Source organism: Carcharodon carcharias, chromosome 3, assembly GCF_017639515.1.
Source record: "Carcharodon carcharias isolate sCarCar2 chromosome 3, sCarCar2.pri, whole genome shotgun sequence".
In the NCBI taxonomy this organism is placed as follows: Eukaryota; Metazoa; Chordata; class Chondrichthyes; order Lamniformes; family Lamnidae; genus Carcharodon; species Carcharodon carcharias.
The window spans coordinates 126,028,857-126,046,782 of NC_054469.1; the positions used below are offsets into that span (position 1 = coordinate 126,028,857).

The window sequence follows — 17,926 nt, forward strand, 5'->3', positions numbered from 1 at the left end:
AGATCCACCCGATGTCATCCCATGTCATTTTACGTCTCAGTGATTTTGTCTCTCCTCTGGTACAGGGCAGTGATTTTTTTTAAATTACCAAACTACTATATCTCCCTTAGTAATCTTTCTCTAATCACCAAAAATATCCTCAACAAAGCAATTCAATTTTTTGATAGACAGATTCCTTTTCCTGCTATCTTCACATCACTACACCCCCGCTCTCCACCAACCACTGTACATTTACTCCTTTTTACACGGTTATCAAAACTCATCTAACTCAACTTTTAAAACAGATAAGGGTTGGATTATATCTATCCATTCTAAAACTTACTTTTACTATTTGCCTGTTCTTAAATCAAACATTTGCCTTCGAAGAAATATGTACACATTCCTCCCCTTTATTCATTCAACTTGCTGCCAATCATTTTCACACTTTTAATATCCATGTTCAACAATATTCAACCACAGTTTTTATTGTTTTATCATCGCTGTTCAGATTTTTAAAATAAAAATGTCATTGTCTCAGAATTTACCGTTGCAAGAAAAAAAATATTCAACACAGGGACCAAGCTGAATAAATGTCCATCTTTTATCTGTCAATCAGTTTTAGTTCTTATTTCCTAAAAGTCTGCATCCTCTTGCATATATTTTTCAATCCAAATATCTGATCTTTGGATACAGGCCCAACCTCCCCTTTCCTCACAGGATAATGCCCTCATTCAAGGGATCAGTTCAGTGAATCTTTTGTGAACTGCTTCTCATCAAATTATGCTCTCTGTTAAATAAGAAGGCCAAGCTATACATAACAATGCGGTCTCACCAATACAACTGTAGCAAAACATGCTTACTTATATATTCCATTACCTTGCAATAAACAACAGCATTCCATCTGGCTTGCTAATCACTTTTTTTATCCATTCATGGGATGTGGGCTTCACTGGCTCAGCTAGCATTTATTGCCCATCCTTTGTTGCCCTTGAGAAGGCTGTGGTGAGCTGCCTTCTTGAACCGCTGCAGTCCATGTGGTGTAGGTACACCCACAGTGCTGTTAGGGAGGGAGTTCCAGGATTTTGACCCAGTGACAGTGAAGGAACAGCGATATATTTCCAAGTCCGTGAGTTACTTGGAGGGGAATTTCCAGGTGGTTGCATTCCCATCTATCTGCAGCCCTTATCCTGATAGACGGTAGCGGTTGTCGGTTTGGAAGGTGCTAATGAGCCTTGGTAAGTTCCTACAGATGTTGTAGGAACCTTGTAGATGTTGCACACTGCTGCCACTGTGTGTCGGAGGAAGGAGTGAATGATTGTGGATGTGGTGCCAATCAAGCCAGCAGATTTGTCCTAGGTGGTGTCGAGCTTCTCAAATGTTGTGGGAGCTGCACTCATCCAGGCAAGTGGGGAGAATTCCATCACACTCCTGACTTGTACCTTGTGGACATTGGACAGGCTTTGTGGAGTCAGGAAATGAGTTACTCGCTGCAGGATTCGTAGCCTCTGACCTGCTCCTGTAGTCACAGTATTTATATGTCTAGTCCAGTTCAGTTTCTGGCCAATGGTAACCTCCCGGGATGTTGATAGTGGGGGATTCAGTGATGGTAATGTCATTGAACGTCAGAGGACGATGGTTAGATTCTCTCTTATTGGAGATGGTCATTGTCTGGGACTTGTGTGGCACGAATGTTACTTGCCATTTGTCAGCCCAAGACTCGATATTGTCCAGATCTTGCTGCATTTGGACAGGGTCTGCTTCAGTATCTAAGGAGTCGCGAATGGCGCTGAACATTGTGCAACCATCAGCGAACACTCCCACTTCTGACTTTATGATGGAAGGAAGGTCACTGATGAAGCAGCTGAAGATAGTTAGGCCTAGCATATTACCCTGAGGAACTCCTGCAGTGATGTCCTGGAGCTGAGATGATTGACCTCCAACAATCAAACCATCTTCCTTTGTGCTACGTATGACTCCAACCAGTAGGGAGTTTTCCCCCTGATTCCCACTGACTCCAGTTTTGCTAAGGCTTCTTGATGCCACACTTTATAAACGCGGCCTTGATGTCAAGAGCAGTCACTCTCACCTCGCCTCAGGAGTTCTGCTCTTTCACCCATGTTTTAACCAAGGCTGTAATGAGGTCAGGAGCTGAGTAACCATGGTGGAACCCAAACTGGGTATCAGTGAGCAGGTTATTGCTAAGCAAGTGCCACTTGATAGCACTGTTGATGATCCCTTCCATTACTTTACTGATGATGGAGAGTAGACTGATGGGGCAGTAATTGGCCAGGTTGGATTTGTCCTGTTTTTTTTCTGTTCAGAACATATTTGGGCAATTTTCTGCATAGCTGGGTAGATGCCAGTGTTGAAACCCTACTGGAACAGCTTGTTTAGGGGAGTGCCAAGTTCTGGAGCAAACGTCTTCAGTAGTAATGCCGGAATATTGTCAGGGCCCATAGCCTTTGCAGTATCCAGTGCCTTCAGCCATTTCTTGATATCACGTGGATTGAATCAAATTGGCTGAAGACTGGCATCTCTGATGCTGGGGGCCTCACAGATGATGGATGGATCATCCAATCGGCACTTATGGCTGAAGACTGTAGCAAATGCCTTATCTTATGTATTGATGTGCTGGGCTGCTCCATCATTGAGGATGGGGATATTTGTAACAGACTCCTCCTTCAGTGAGCTGTTTAATTGTCCATCACCATTCACGTCTGGATGTGGCAGGACTACAGAGCTTAGGTCTGATCCATTGGTCTGTCCATCACTTGCTGCTTATGCTGTTTGGTGTGCAAGTAGTCCTGTGTTATAGCTTCACCAGGTTGACACCTCATTTTTAGGTATGCCTGGTGCTGCTCCTGGCATGCCCTCCTGCACTCTTCATTGAACCATGATCGATCCCCCGACTTGGTGGTAATGGTAGAGTGGGGGATATACCGAGCCATGAGGTTACAGTTTGTGGTTGAGTGCAATTATGCTGCTGTTGATGGCCCACCGTGCCTCAGATGCCTAGTCTTGAGTTGCTAGGTCTGTTTGAAATCTATCCCATTTAGCACGGTGGTTGTGCCACACACATGATGGAGGGTATCCTCCATGTGAAGGCAGGACTTTGTCTCCACGAGGACTGTGCGGTGGTCACTCTTGCTGACACTGTCATGAACAGATGTTTCTGCGGCAGGCAGGTTGGTGAGGATGAGGTCAAGAATGTTTTTTCCTCTTGTTGGTTCCCTCACCACCTGCCGCTACCCAGATTTGCTCTACCACATATTAACTTTTTGTGATTCACGTACTAGATCCCGCTAACTACTGAGTTCTACAAATTCTCCCCATTTAAATAATAAGCAGCTTTTTCATTCTTCCTGCCAAAGTGGGCAAGTTTGCACTTTCCTACGTTATAATCCTAACTGCCAAATTTTTGCCCACTTAGTTAATCTACCTATATCACTTTGCATATTCCTTATGTCCTCTTCACAACATACTTTCCTACCTATCTTTGTGTCATCAGCAAATTAGCAACCATACATTCTGTCACATCATCCAAGTCGTAGTTGAGGCCCCACTCGTTACATCTTGTCAACCTGAAAACGACCATGTATGCCTTCTCTGTTTCCTGTTAATTAACCAGTCCTCTAACCATGCTAATATGTTACCTGCTACACCATGTGCTCCTTTGTGTAGTAACCTTTGATGTGGCACAATGTCAAATGCCGTCTGGAAATCTAAGTACACCACATCTGCGGGTTCACCTTGGTCCAGGTTGCTTGTAACTTCCTCAAAGAACTCTAATAAATTAGTCAAAACCAATTTCCCTTGCACAAAGCCATGTTGACTCTGCCTGATTTCATTGAGATTTTAAGTGCCTGATTTAACCTCTTCAATAATAGATTCTAATATTTTCTCCATGCTGGATGTTAAGCCAAGTGGCCTGTTGTTTCCTGCTTTCCATCTCCCTCCCACCTTGAATAAAGAAGTTAGATTTACTATTTTCAAATTTAATGATACCTTTCCAGAATCTAGGCAATTTTGGTCTTTTAAGACCCTAGGTTGAAGTTCATCAGCAGCCAAGGACTTGTTGGCTTTTCATTCCAATAATTTTTTCAGTACTCTTTCCCCGGTGATTTGAATTGTTTTAAGTTGCTCCTCCTTTTCACCTCTTGATGCACACTTACTTTTGGGATGTTATTTGTATCCTCTACACTGAAAACATACTAAATATCTGTTTAATTCATCTGCCATTTCCTTGTTTTCCATTATTAATTCCGCAGGCTCTCTTTCTGTGTAGAGGATCAATGTTCACTTTACTTACTCTTTTCCTTTCTAAATTTCTGTAGAAACTCTTACTGTCTGTTTGTATATTCCTAGCTAGCTTTTTCGCATATTCTAATTACTCCCTCCTCATTTTTTAAGCCATTCTTTGAACAGAATATAATAAAAAACAATCTTCTAATCTGCCACTAGTCTTTATGGAATTGTGTGTTTTTCTTTCAATATGATACTGTCTTAGTTAGCTATGGATGGTATGTCCTTCCTCTAAAGTCTTTCTTTCTCACTGGCTGAGTATGATGAAATATCTCCTTAAAATGTCTGACACATCATCTCAACTCTCCGTTAACCTAATTTTCCAATTTGCTTTAGCCAGCACTCTCTTCACACCCTCATAATTGCCCTTATTTAAGTTCAAAACACTAGTCTTAGACCCACCCTTCTCTACCTTAAACTGAATGAGAAACTCAACCATGTTATGATCACTTCCACCTAGGGGAACCTTTATTATGAGGCTACTGTTATGTAGAGGTGCTTTTACTATAAGTCCACATGCATGACAGCTTTCATGCTTGGGCTAGTTAGTGGCAAGTAACATTTGCATCACACGAGTGCCAGGGAGTGACTGTCTCCAACAAGAGAAAGTCTAACCATCTCTCCTTGACATTTAATAGCATTACCAGCACTGAATCCCTCGCCATCAATATCCTGGGAGTCATCATTGACCAGGAACGTATATAGACCAGTCACATTAATACCATGGCTACAGGATCAGGTCAGAAACTAGAAATCCTGCAACAAATCCTGCCTTTCCAAAACTTCTTCACCATCTATAATGCAGAATTTAGTTGTATGATGGAATATCTCCCACTTGCCTGGATGAGCTCAGCTCCAACACCACTCAAAAATTTCAATGCCATCCAGGAAAAGCAGCCAGCTTGATTGACACCCCTTCCACCACCTTAAGCACTGGCCTGGATTTTCACAACAATGGAGAGCCTCTTCATTGTTGTGAAAAATGCAAAAGAGATTGAAATCCAGAAGTTCCACCCCTGAACATGGCACCTACCAGCTTCATGGGGACAGAATGGGCCTGGATCAGGATTTGCAAATGCACATTCCGTGCAGGTAGCTGTCCATATAAATCAGCAGCTGCTCAACTCATGTCTAATTTTGATGACCTGGACTTGTGAAACATGACATGCACAAATTAGACCTGTTAGGAGCAGGTCTAAACTTTTTGGGCTTCATTGGAGAGGTGTGATACCCTTTGGATATGGTCCTGGGGCATCCTTCAGAGATCAGGTGTCCCTTGGGATTGTTAAAATTAGGCAGCAGTGTGCAGAAAAAGTGTATAAACTCATTAACTGTCCAGTTCAGTGGAACTGTCAAAAGTGTCAACATGAAATGTCAGTCTGTCAAGGCATTTACAACTCCTGCTATTTAAATTTTTCCAAAAAAAATCTGGAGTATTTTGAAAATAAATCATTGTTTGCTATTTCACTCTGTCTGATGGCATACACCTGAGGGTCACCATTACTGAATTAGTGCTGCATGACTGATTTCACAACCTTCCATTATCACAGTAGGGTGCCTCCCATTTCCTAGTTTGATTGACAGCTCAAATGGTTATAGACTCTTTGAAGTGGGACAATGAATTCCAATGCTTGTTTAGTTGAACAAATGTAAACGTAGTGAATGAGTTTTTTTGAATGAGTGCTTTTTTAAAAAAATGGTAAATCTACATTAGACAGTAAGAACCTTATTTGATTTCATTTCAGCATGGCTCCTGATGTCTGCCCTCTGTGGATACTGGGTGAGTTGGCATGGTAGGTATAAGGGCAAAGAGTAGTGATTTGGGGGCATGGGCTTGCATGAGTTGGCACTAAGTTGGCACTGGGTCAATAAAAGGCTATGGGGTGGGCACAAGGGCATACATTGGCATAGAAGGTATGGGGCCCATGGGATTGGATGGCAGGCATGAGTTGGCATGGATGGGGATTGGGAACTGCATATGTGAGGTGGGGGGTGGAGGGTGGGTGAGTGCTGTTTTACATTTTACTTCTGCCCAGCCTGCCTCTGCACCCAGCAGCGTCCATGCTCATTCCAGGGCCTCCCTGCCCATCTCTCAGGGAACCCCACCACCCTGGAATGAAAATTCCAACTTCTGGAGCATTTTCTTCCAAATCAAGTTTGCAGAACTAGGAAACATCCCAACTTGCGATCCCAACCCAGGAGTGAAAAATCCAGGCCATTCACTCCATCCACCATCGGCAAACCACGGCCGCAGTGAATACCATCTATAAAAGGCACTGCAACAACTTACCAAGGCTTCTTCAACAGTACTTTCAAAACTCACTCCCTCTACCACCTAGGAGGATGATGGCAGCAGATGTATGGGAACACCATCATCTGCTAGTTCCCCTCTAAGCCACACACAATCCTGACTTGAAACTATACCACCATCCCTTCACTGACACTGAGTCAAAATCTTGGAACTCCCTTCCTAACAGCAAACACCGGATGGACTGCAGCTATTCAAGTCAGCGGCTCACCACTATCTTCTCAAGAACAATTAGGGATGGGCAACAAATGCTGAGAAGTCAGGTGACTTTTTCTTTCCTGTCAATACACATAGAGCTGCACAAGACCACTTAACTATCCTTCATGTCTAGACAAGACATTAAATTGCAAATGAACTTGCAGGATATACATTTGAAGAGTCATTAAAATGCAACAGACCTTTCCTATGGTTTCACTCTACTGCTTGGAGGTTTTTCAACTTCGGAGTTGAAATCCAGAGAACGGCTGTGGAAGAAAACCCTATTCTGTCACAACGGTATGCAAGTGGGTGAAATTCAGGTGCCAATATTTGACAATGGCTTACCTGTCAGAAACCATTTGTGGGAACAATGGACAGAAATATCTGGTCATGTGACAAAAACCAGGTTTGGATAAGGAGCAGCAAGAGGAGAAAGCTCCAGACCAGGAAAGGAACAACACGGTGCTTAAGAATCATCAGTGGGCAGAGAAATCGGATCAACCTTTATCTCTCTATTTGAGAAGCCAAACCAGGGCTCTGTTACAAGGCTTCAATTGCACTTTACTGGGGTGGAATAACAGAAAGCTTCTACTGCAAGCAATAAATCACAGCAAATTCATCTTCCCAAATCACCAGTGGACCAGAAAGGAATTACAGGCATGTAACATTTCAACACTTAATCTCAGGAAAAGCAAGTGTGAAAGAGAACTCTTGAACTTAAGACCTAAATGCATGCTGCCTCTTGTAATCACAGTCTTTTTTCGAGTGTATATTAATCTATGTTAGCTGTAAATGGGCATGATAGCATATCCATTCGGGTGTTGAATAATAAATATTTATCTTTCTTCTAAAACTTACAAGAAAACCTATCTTTTGTCTGTTCTTGAGAGCACTCGGAGTTAAAACAATTTTTATTTTAAAACACATCATGAAGGGTGGGAAAAGGAGGAACCATATTATCATCTCTCCCCTGTCCGTAACAATTTTGCTGTGGACAAAAGAGCAAGTCAGAGTTTGGGAATACTGCGGTGAGTAACTCACCTCCCAACTGTCCAAAGCCTGTCCACCATCTACTAGGCAGAATTCAGGAGTGAGATGGAATACTCTCCACTTGCCTGGATCAGTGCAGCTCCAACAACATTCAGAAACACCATGTAGGACAGAGCAACCAGCTTGATCGACACCCCATCCACCAAGGTAAATATTCATTCCCTCCATCACTGCAGCAGCGGTGTGTAGCATATACAGCCACTCACAAAGGTTCCTTCAAAAGCGCCTTCCAAACCTACGATCTCTACCACCTAGAAGCACAAAGGAGCAGACACATGGGAACACCACCACCTGCAAGATCACTCCCACAAACCACACACCATCCTGTCTTGGAAATATATCGCCATTCCTTCATTGATGCAAGATCAAAATCCTGGAATTCCCTTCCTAGCAGCACTGTACTGCAACAGATGGGCTACAGTGGCTCAAAGTGGTGCTCAAGGACAATTAGGGATGGCAACAAATGCTGGCCTTGATGGTGACATCCACATCCCATGATAGAAAAAAGCATCTTCTTCCCTGCAATATCAATTTTTCTGCAGCAGCAGCATGATTTTTGCATTTGTAAAACAGCACAGTTTATGCTTTATTATCCACATTTACATACATGTTAATCTTATCTAAATTTAGAGTTCTCTTTGTGTCATTTACATTCTCATCCACTGGTTCAGTTCCATCTTTCTCCACAGGAGACAGTTCTTGTGTAATTATTTGGCTTGTGATAACATAATGCTGGCATTAGTTTCTGATAGGCAATCCCTATTCTGAAAGCTAGTAATCACCCCTATTAGAATGCCTGATATTGCACTGATCAGGAGACATCTTTCAAACCTCTCAGTATGCCCAATCTCGCGATCCAGAGACAGGGTGCAGCTGACTATTTTAGGGGACAAGCTATCCTTGTTGCCCAAGGGGGTTGCTGTGTTTGAATCAGGTTTGCTAAGTTAATCTTTCTCTTGCCTTGACGTGCACTTGTTGCATTCCTGATACGTAACAATTATATTCCTGGACCAACAGTGTGGAAAAATTCTGATGTCACCAAAACTGTTACTGTTGGCATGCCACACATACATTTGTGAAATGCCTAGTTTTCCCAGATTTGCCAATATACAATAGAGAACTATACTATCGTTCATACAGGAATGGAGATGCTCCTAGCTATTTTTATTGATTAAGTATTCCTTCTCTTTAAAGCCACATTCTTGGTTAAGAGTTAGGGAAATAGGCTAAAAAAAACACTATTTTGATCAAACAAAAATGCTTCATATAAAGAAGCAATAACATGGAAAGCTTAAAATGGCAAATCATTTCCATAAGTGATGCTATTGATTCTACAATTGATCACCTGAAACACAGTAATATGCTGCTTCATGAAATTCTACAGCCAGACAAATATTTCTGAACAAGAATCAAAAAAATCCATGTTGTCAAGCAAACGGTCTTGCTTTTCTGATGGAAATCATCCTACTGGCAGTGTTGTTCTTTGTTCCGTCGGATTATGGCTGCTCTGTATTCTGTTCCCTGTGATTTTCCTTTAAACTTTTATTGGAAAGGTTACGATAGATGTTCCTAATCTTTCCTTCTTTGCATGGCATCCATTTTTCTTTGCATATCCCAAATGTTCTTCTACATTAAAAGGTGCTACACAAATGCACAATGCTGTTCTTACCTGAAAGCATTAAACTTCTGTAATGTCACGGCTTGAAGCTGAAATTCTCCTTTAGTTATTTGAAGGAGCTGAACAGCTTAGCATTATGAAGTTGACCAAGGCCAGAGGAAGAGGAAGCACTGCTTTGGTCAGTGAAACACGCAGAATCAATTAATTATGTGCCAGCAACACTGAAATTTCAAGAATAACAGATGTCCTCTGCCAACACCAACTGAAGCCTGCAAATGTGGTGAATAAATTGCTAAAAAGTCACCCCTGCTCCTGATCTTGGTCAGCCATCAGGAGTGCTCCAGTGGAGACAATCTATCTGATATTCTCCTTCCTGTCTCTCACCATCTCATGATGCAGCATTGAGACTGGAAATTCAGCAAAGTGGAGGGAAAATCAGCTTCTATTCCACCATGCCCTGACTCTGCGAGTTTGGGCTCCAAAAACAACATTGTGAAGGACCTTTTAATGGAGTATAGTGTATCCTAATCCCCTCTTGAAAACCTTGTTCTAGAATGTTCTTTTAAAAAAAATCAAAGTGTCTGCTGCACTATGTCAGCTGGTTCCATAACTCCAAGCCAGATGACATGACAGGTTACAGCAAGTTTCATTCCAACAGCCCTGCTGCACAATGACCTTGCACTGTAGATACGCAGCAAAACTCAAGAACATAACTAAATGTGGATTAATTTACCTTAACATATCTGTTCTCCCTGAAGACCATGTAAAAACTGCTCTATTACTAACAAGATAGAAGGAACTCTTAGTGCAAGGCATAGCCTCTCTGCCTCTGAGCCAGAAGCTCTGGATTCAAGTCCCAATCCAGGACTTTATGGTCAAGGAAGGTGCATTCACAATGTGGCCAGAGTATCAACCCGTAAATCCTTCCAATATGTACCAATGACAGCGGTGAGAGCAGAAGAGATTCCTGATCAACCGTGTGATGGAAAGAAAATTGGAGCTTCTATCATCACTATCCATAGCTCCATAATACAACGTGTAAAAGTGCATGTTGCCACAACACCTCAGACTCCTCAGTGGCCAGTTGGCTCAGTTAGCTGGATGGCCAATGTGGATCAGTTTGGTGCCAACAGCACTTGGTTTGATCGCTGCAACAGCTGGAGTAGATTCAGGACCTGCCTCCTTGTTGTACCCATGGTGGAGCTTGCGGTGTTGTGGGTTGATCCATCCTTTGAGCAGAGAACTGAAGATGATAACTGACATGGTTTAAACCCATTTAATCTCATAAGACCATAAGACATAGGAGCAGAAATTAGGCCATTCGGCCCATCGAGTCTGCTCCGCCATTCAATCATGGCTGATAAGTTTCTCAACCCCATTCTTCTGTCTTCTCCCCATAACCTTTGATCCCCTTACCAATCAAGAACCTATCTATCTCGGTCTTAAATACATTCAATGACCTGGCCTCCACAGCCTTCTGTGGCAATGAATTCCATGGATTCATCATTCTCTGGCTAAAGAAGTTTCTCCTCATCTTTGTTCTAAAAGGTCTTCCCTTTACTCTGAGGCTGTGCCCTCGGGTCCTAGACTCTCCACCTAATGGAAACATCTTCCCCACGTCCACTCTATCCAGGCCTCTCAGTATTCTGTAAGTTTCAATCAGATCCCCTCTCATCCTTCTAAAATGCATCGAGTATAGACCCAGTCCTCAAGCATTCCTCATATGTTAAGCCTTTCATTCCTGGGATCATTCTCCTGAACCTCCTCTGGACCCTCTCCAGGGCCAGCACATCCTTCCTGAGAAACTGGGCCCAAAATTGCTCACAATATTCTAAATGTGGTCCGACCAGAGCCTTATAAAACCTCAACAGCAAATCCCTGCTTTTATATTCCAGTCCTCTCGAAATAAATGCAAACATTGCATTTGCCTTCCTAACTACCGACTCAACCTGCAAGTTAGCCTTAAGCAAATCCTGAACTCCCAATTTGCTTTGCACTCCAGATTTCTGAATTTTCTCCCCATTTAGAAAATAGCCTATGCCTCTATTCTTCCTACCAAAGTGCATGACCTCACACTTCCCCACATTGTATTCCATCTGCCACTTCTTTGCCCATTCTCCTAACCTGTCCAAATCCTTCTGCAGACTCCCCACCTCCTCAATACTACCTGTCCCTCTCACTGCTCTTCGCAGTATGCTTTCTCTTTAGCTTTTATGCTGTCCCTGACTTCCCTTGTCAGCCATGGTTGCCTCGTCCTCCCTTTAGTATGTTTCAACTTCCTAGGGATGAATTTTTGCTGTGTCTCCCAAATTACTACCAGAAACTCCTGCCATTGCTGTTCCACTGTCTTTCCTGCTAGGCTCATCTCCCAGTCAATTCTGGTCAGCTCCTCCCTCATGCCTCTGTAGTTGCCTTTATTCAACTGTAATATCGTTACATCTGATTCCAGCTTTTTCCTCTCAAATTCCAGGGTAAATTCTATCATATAATGGTCACTTCCTCCTAAGGGTTCCTTCACCTTAAGCTCCCTCATCAAATCTGCCTCATTACACATCACTAAATCTGGAATTGCCTGTTCCCTAGTGGGCTCCACCACAAGCTGCTCCAAAAAGCCATCTCGTAGACATTCCACAAATTGCTTTTCTTGGGATCCACTACCAACCTGATTTTCCCAGTCTACCTGCATATTGAAATCCCCCATGATCACTGTAGCCTTGCCTTTCTTACACACCTTTTCTATCTCCTGGTGTATCTTGTGCCCCACATCCTGACTACTGGTCGGAGGCCTGTACATAACTCCCATTATGTTTTTTTTTACCTTTGGAGTTCCTCAACTCTACCCACACAGATTCTACAAAATCTGACCCTACATCATTTCTTGCTATCAATTTAATTTGATTTCTTACTAACAAAGCAACCCCACCCCCTCTGCCAACCTGCCTATCTTTTCGATAGGATATTTAGCTCCCAGTCCTGATCCCCTTGCAGCCATGTCTCCATAATACCCACCACATCATACCTGCCAATTTCAATCTGCACCACAAGCTCATTTACCTTATTTCGTATACTGCGTGCATTCAGATACAACACCTTCAGTCCTGTATTTCCCATCCCCATTCTCATTGTCGTCCCTTTATCTGATGTGCTTAAAGTTAGATTCCTGGCCCTTTCCAAACATTCTGTCGTATTTTGTGTTCTGAAGATTTTAATAGCCTCTCCTGGGCTCTCCTTTCTTTTCAGTTTTTTCATAATTTTCCATGAAGTTGAATCCACCCCCCCCACATGCTAACCTGCTGCTTTGTTTCCCATTAGTCATACTTCTTGGAGTTTTAACCCCCACCCCCCGACACTTTCTAGTTTAAAGTCCTGTTGGCCACCCTATTTACGCTTTTCGCTAGAACATTGGTCCCAGATCGGTTCAAGTGGAGACCGTCCCAACGGTACAGATCCCTCCTGTTCCAATACTGATGCCAGTGCCCCATGAAATGGAACCCCTCTTTCCCGCACTACTCCTTTAGCCACGTGTTTACTTCCCTTATTCTCGCGTCCCTATACCAATTTGCATGTGGCTTGGGTAGTAATCCGGAGATTATAACCCTTGAGGACCTGTTCTTTAATTTAGTTCCTAGTTCCTGATAATCCCCAAACAGGTCCTCCTTCCTCTTCTTACCTATGTTATTTGTCCCGACGTGGAGCACAACAGCTGGATCCTAAGGTTAATTAGTCACTGGCAAAACCAAGTAGTAAAATTTCTCTTCAAATATAATCATGATATAAATTCAACACCCCAGCCAATCGGTTATCATAAAAAATATAGCCTGAAATGGGCTCCCTGGAGCATTTGTTTATCAATATTATTGACTTATCCCGATAACCTTTTCAATATATTATCATGAAAATGTAGATTCTTTCTCTAATCTCATCTGAACCTCAGTAATGTTGTACTTTGTCCTCCAGTTTTGCAAACACAACCTACATTAATGATATACTTATATATGTGTTATTCATGCCTCAAAATTTTAAGGGCCTAGATCATATCTCCTTTCAATTTTCTTTTCTTCTTTGAAAATCAGTTCTGATTTGCTGGTTTTTGCAACATAAAGCCTCACGTGTCGGAATCATCACTATTGTCCTTCTTTGATATCTCTACAATGCATCAGTGTTCCTCTGGAGGCAGAATCCCAACATTTCAGTCAATGTTAATCTTGATTCAAAGTCAAAATAGATTGCATATCCATGTGTAACTTAAATGTCTTTGAGAAAAAATCTAGTGCTTGATAAGTTCTACTGATAAAAATATCACAATGCCTGGACCCTTTCAGTAAATGGTGTATAATCAGCACAACAAAATCACTAAGGCATCCTTTCATTGTGTACATTTTAAGATTTCTGCTCTGACGTGCATTACCTTGCAGAGAGCTGCATTTAATGCTGCATTTGTATTACAGAAACCGATTCCATTCTGCAAATGTTATTAGCAACTACAGTTGTTATATAGTCCACACACACCATTTCAGCAGAGCAGGTGGTCACTCTCAAACTCCCAAACCAAATTGTTGTACTTTTGCACTTAAATATATTTATGATGCAAAATGCTCAATGGTTGTTAACTGATGCTGCACTAGCTACAGGGGTTTAGGAGTAGGAATATCGGGTATGCACTTGAATGGAAGGATGTGATTAGTAGTGTTGCACAAGGATGTGTTCTGGAGCTTTAACTATTCATTATATTCATTAATGGCTAACTTAATACAACAGACAACCATATACACATGTTCACCAATGGCAATGATTGGCAGCAGAGAAGATAATGTAGATGGCAGCAGAAAATTACAAAGGGGCATTGATAAAATTAAGTGAGTGAACAAAACTGTGGCAGATGGATTTCAAAGCAGGTAAGTGTGAGGCTATCCAGTTTGGTCCAAAAAAGATAGATCCTGACATCTAAAAAAAGAACTTGGTGAAAAGCTGAGGACAGTGGAGATTAAAACATTTTAGTGATTCACGTACACAGATCTCTACACATAATTTGTAATGAAACCATAAAGACATTCTCTGTACCTCTGCTAATTGTAGCAAATAAGCAAATACAAGTACCTTTATGACTTCAGTACAAATAGCAAATAGAGATACGTTTCCTCCATTGTACTTTCACTTCACACTTACATCCTTCCTGACACAGCAACTTATTCCAGAGAACTGTACTGTTTATCCTACTCAGGTGAAAACCAGTTTCCATGTCATAATAGTGACAGAAGAGTTGCGCAAATTTACCTTTTTCTCCACACGTGGAGAAATATTGGACCAATTCCTCTGATCAGGATCAGAATCCCTATTTCCCAACCCAGATCAGAAAAAAAATGCTACTTACCTTCCTCTGATTTTTCTAAGCAATCTTCAATTGAAGGATACCTCCAAACTGACTCAGCGCAGGAAACCTCAGAGACATCAGCAGAGAGAATCCGCGCCTTTTTACAGCACTAGCTGTCGTATTCTTCTAAGAGTTTAAATATCCCAAAGCTTCTTCAGAAAGGAGAGAACATAAGTGTGTATGGGGTTAGGGTGGGTAAGGTTAGTGGATAAGGGGATAGGGTGGCAGCTGAGTAGGGTGGTAAGGTTGGATCGGGGGGAATTAGGGAGTCATGATTGGGGGGGTGGAAGTCAGGTGGTGGGGTTGGGTTGTGGTGGGGGGGAGCTATTCGGAGGGTGGGGTCAAGTCGGGTTGGAGGGGACTTGGGTGGTCCGGGGGTGGCACTTGGGTGGTGGGGTCAGGTCAGGCTGAGGAGGCCAGGAGTGGGGAATCAGTTGTATAATTACGCAAGAGTTAGACTAGGGTTTTTCTGATTAAACATTTCCTGGGCAACTATCCAGGTGAGTAAGTCGGAACTATCCAAAATCTCCAACTCTAACTCAGGGTTGGAGACTTTTCTGGAGGGTCCTGAGGAGCAGGGGAGTTGCCCATGAGGGATCCCTTAGCGCATCTTAGTTGGAGACGGAGCAGGTCACCCATCTGAAGACCAGAAGATTTGGGCCAATAACAGTTTCTTCAATGGCGCGAAACCACCTAAAGGTGGCGGTCACTTGCTGTTACTTATGTGCATTAATGGACCTCCTCCCATTCCTGTGTTTACAGGTTTTCCTCTGCTATTTCTGGCAAAATGGTCAATGTGGACACAAAGGATGTGTATATGACTTCACTACAAATAACAAGTGATGACTTGTGTACATGGACCTCTAAATCTTTTTAACCTCCATTGTTCCCAGCTTTTCACCATTAAAAAAAAAGTCAGGATCTATCTTTTTTGTCGAAACGAATGGCTCTCACACTTACCCACATTGAAATCCATCTGCCACAGTTTTCCCCGTTCACTCTATCAATGTCTCGGTGCTCCCATCTGCACTACTTACTATGTTACCAATCCTTGTTATCAGCGGTAAAAGCACATTTTTGGTGCTCCATTACATTAACTAAATTGTTAATATAGTGAATAGTTGAGATCCCACAGCACAGATTTTTGTGCGGCACCACTAATTACTTCCTTCCAATTCAAGTTCATACTCTTAATCCCACACTACCAGTTTCACTGCCACTGACAATTAAAACATGAGTTTCTTCATAGCAATCTTACAAGAAGTAGGAGCTGTTGGAGTTTGAGTCACTGTTTTCAGTAACAATCAAAATTGTTTGTTGTAGTTTCACCACAAAAATTTCAGCAAGATTTTTTCTGACAGGACCAATTTGGTTTGAACCTGGTGTGAATTGATATTTTTTGACTGATTAGTGCATTCACAAAATTGTTGAGGATAGCAACAACTGGTAACTTATTCTATTACATTCATAATTCTGTTTGGCTAGTCACACAGACTATAAAGAGGGATATACTTTGAACCCATTTGAAGAAACAGTTCACAAGCCACGAACTCTGGTATATATACCATGGGAATGTCAAAGTCCCCCTAATACATCAACTGCTGGGGCAAAGAATAGAAATAACTGAGGCTTTTCCAAAGCTACACACTGATTTAAAGAGATAAAAATAGGGATTGAGGTTTTTTTCATGCACATGGACAGCATGTGGACACTGAGGAAATATACTACCCTATTAAAATGAATAATTCAGCGCTTTTTTCCAAAACTGAAGTATAAGAAAAATAGGTACAAATAAAACAAATTTGAAAAACCGTTTAAATCCAATGCAGCTGGTTTCCTCTTCCTGGTTCTCTCATGAAATAATTGGTGGCTGCACTTCAGGCACAGGCAATTGCGCTTTAAATAATTGTGATCCTTAACATTGCAGCACAACATTACATAACATGTACCAAAATCTATGAAGCTGTTGATGCTGAAGCGAGTTGGGGTTCACAGGTACGCTACTGTTGCTGCTCTAGGTCGACGGGGGAATATGAGCAATGCTCTTGTTTCGTGAGCAAAAATTCAAAAATGTGAATTTTAACAGTGCTCCTTCACTTAACAGCTTGGGAATGTGCTCTTAGTGCAAACGCACATGACGCAAAGTGGAAGGATGGGAGCAATGAGCAACATTCACCAAGAGCAGGCAGGTGCTCAGGGGCTACGAAATAAGATTCATATAAGGCTTTGTTTGAAATGCAACCCTGAGTGAAAGTAATTTAATTTGCAATGCAAAAATAAACAGTTCATTCACTATGTTAATAAAGGAAAAGGGCACTGCATAATTCATAAACACTAATATACAACACTCTCAGTTGTTATATCTCAATAATGCAACGGTTAGCAATCTCAAGTGTAGACATTAAGTAGCACTTGGGTTTGTATTACATATCACCATTCCCCTCCTGTCACATCGCGATTTCTTGTACGCTGTTATCCCTCAATGTGATTCTAATCTATTTTAAATCAAATCTATTACTGTACAATCAACCGGCGAAACGTGCATACAGCGTGAGCTTCCGAAGCAGCAGCCTTACCAGATCAACTGAGTGTCTTGACGGATTCTTTAATACTTACACTGGGCGTACTTCTGTAGCTGCGAGAATTCTGCAGGGCTGAGGGTGATCCACTTTTCCTGGTTAGTCATGGTGGTCCTCACACTCATTTCCGTGACATCCCAGATCCGCGTCTGAATCAACTAATCGCTCCGCGTTGGGATTCCTCCTCTCCAGCACCCACCTTGGGCTTCCGAAGATTTCATTTGTTGAGTGAAACAGGGACTGTGACTGCACAGAGTGGTGGCGTGAACCGGTCTGCGGGAAGAAGCGCCTCCAGATTGAGCTGCTGCAAAGATCTAGGAATAAACAAAAAGCGAGGGGCAGTGATGCATTTGTTCATCAGACTAGAACTTGTTTCAGCAGTGAGCACAAACCCACGGTAAACATGTATCCGTGGTGACCCCAAGCCTCAGTCTTAACGCAACATTTACTACAGCTTTAATTTATAAGCAATAGTTCCGGGCCATTTTTGCTCTTGCTTTTGCGTTTCAACATAAACATAT

At 42.2% G+C, this 17,926-nt stretch overlaps 1 protein-coding gene across 3 annotated transcripts in view; it reads right to left on the reverse strand.

The window, feature by feature from the left end:
- dgkb (diacylglycerol kinase, beta) overlaps nucleotides 1-17,512 on the reverse strand; it is a 975,484-nt gene extending 957,972 nt beyond the window's left edge. For all 3 annotated transcript variants that reach the window (XM_041184471.1, XM_041184469.1, XM_041184470.1), the window contains exon 1: nucleotides 17,443-17,512. In XM_041184471.1, coding sequence (XP_041040405.1) covers nucleotides 17,443-17,512 — 70 coding nt within the window. The remainder of the gene's footprint in view (nucleotides 1-17,442) is intronic.
- Nucleotides 17,513-17,926: the final 414 nt, after the last annotated feature.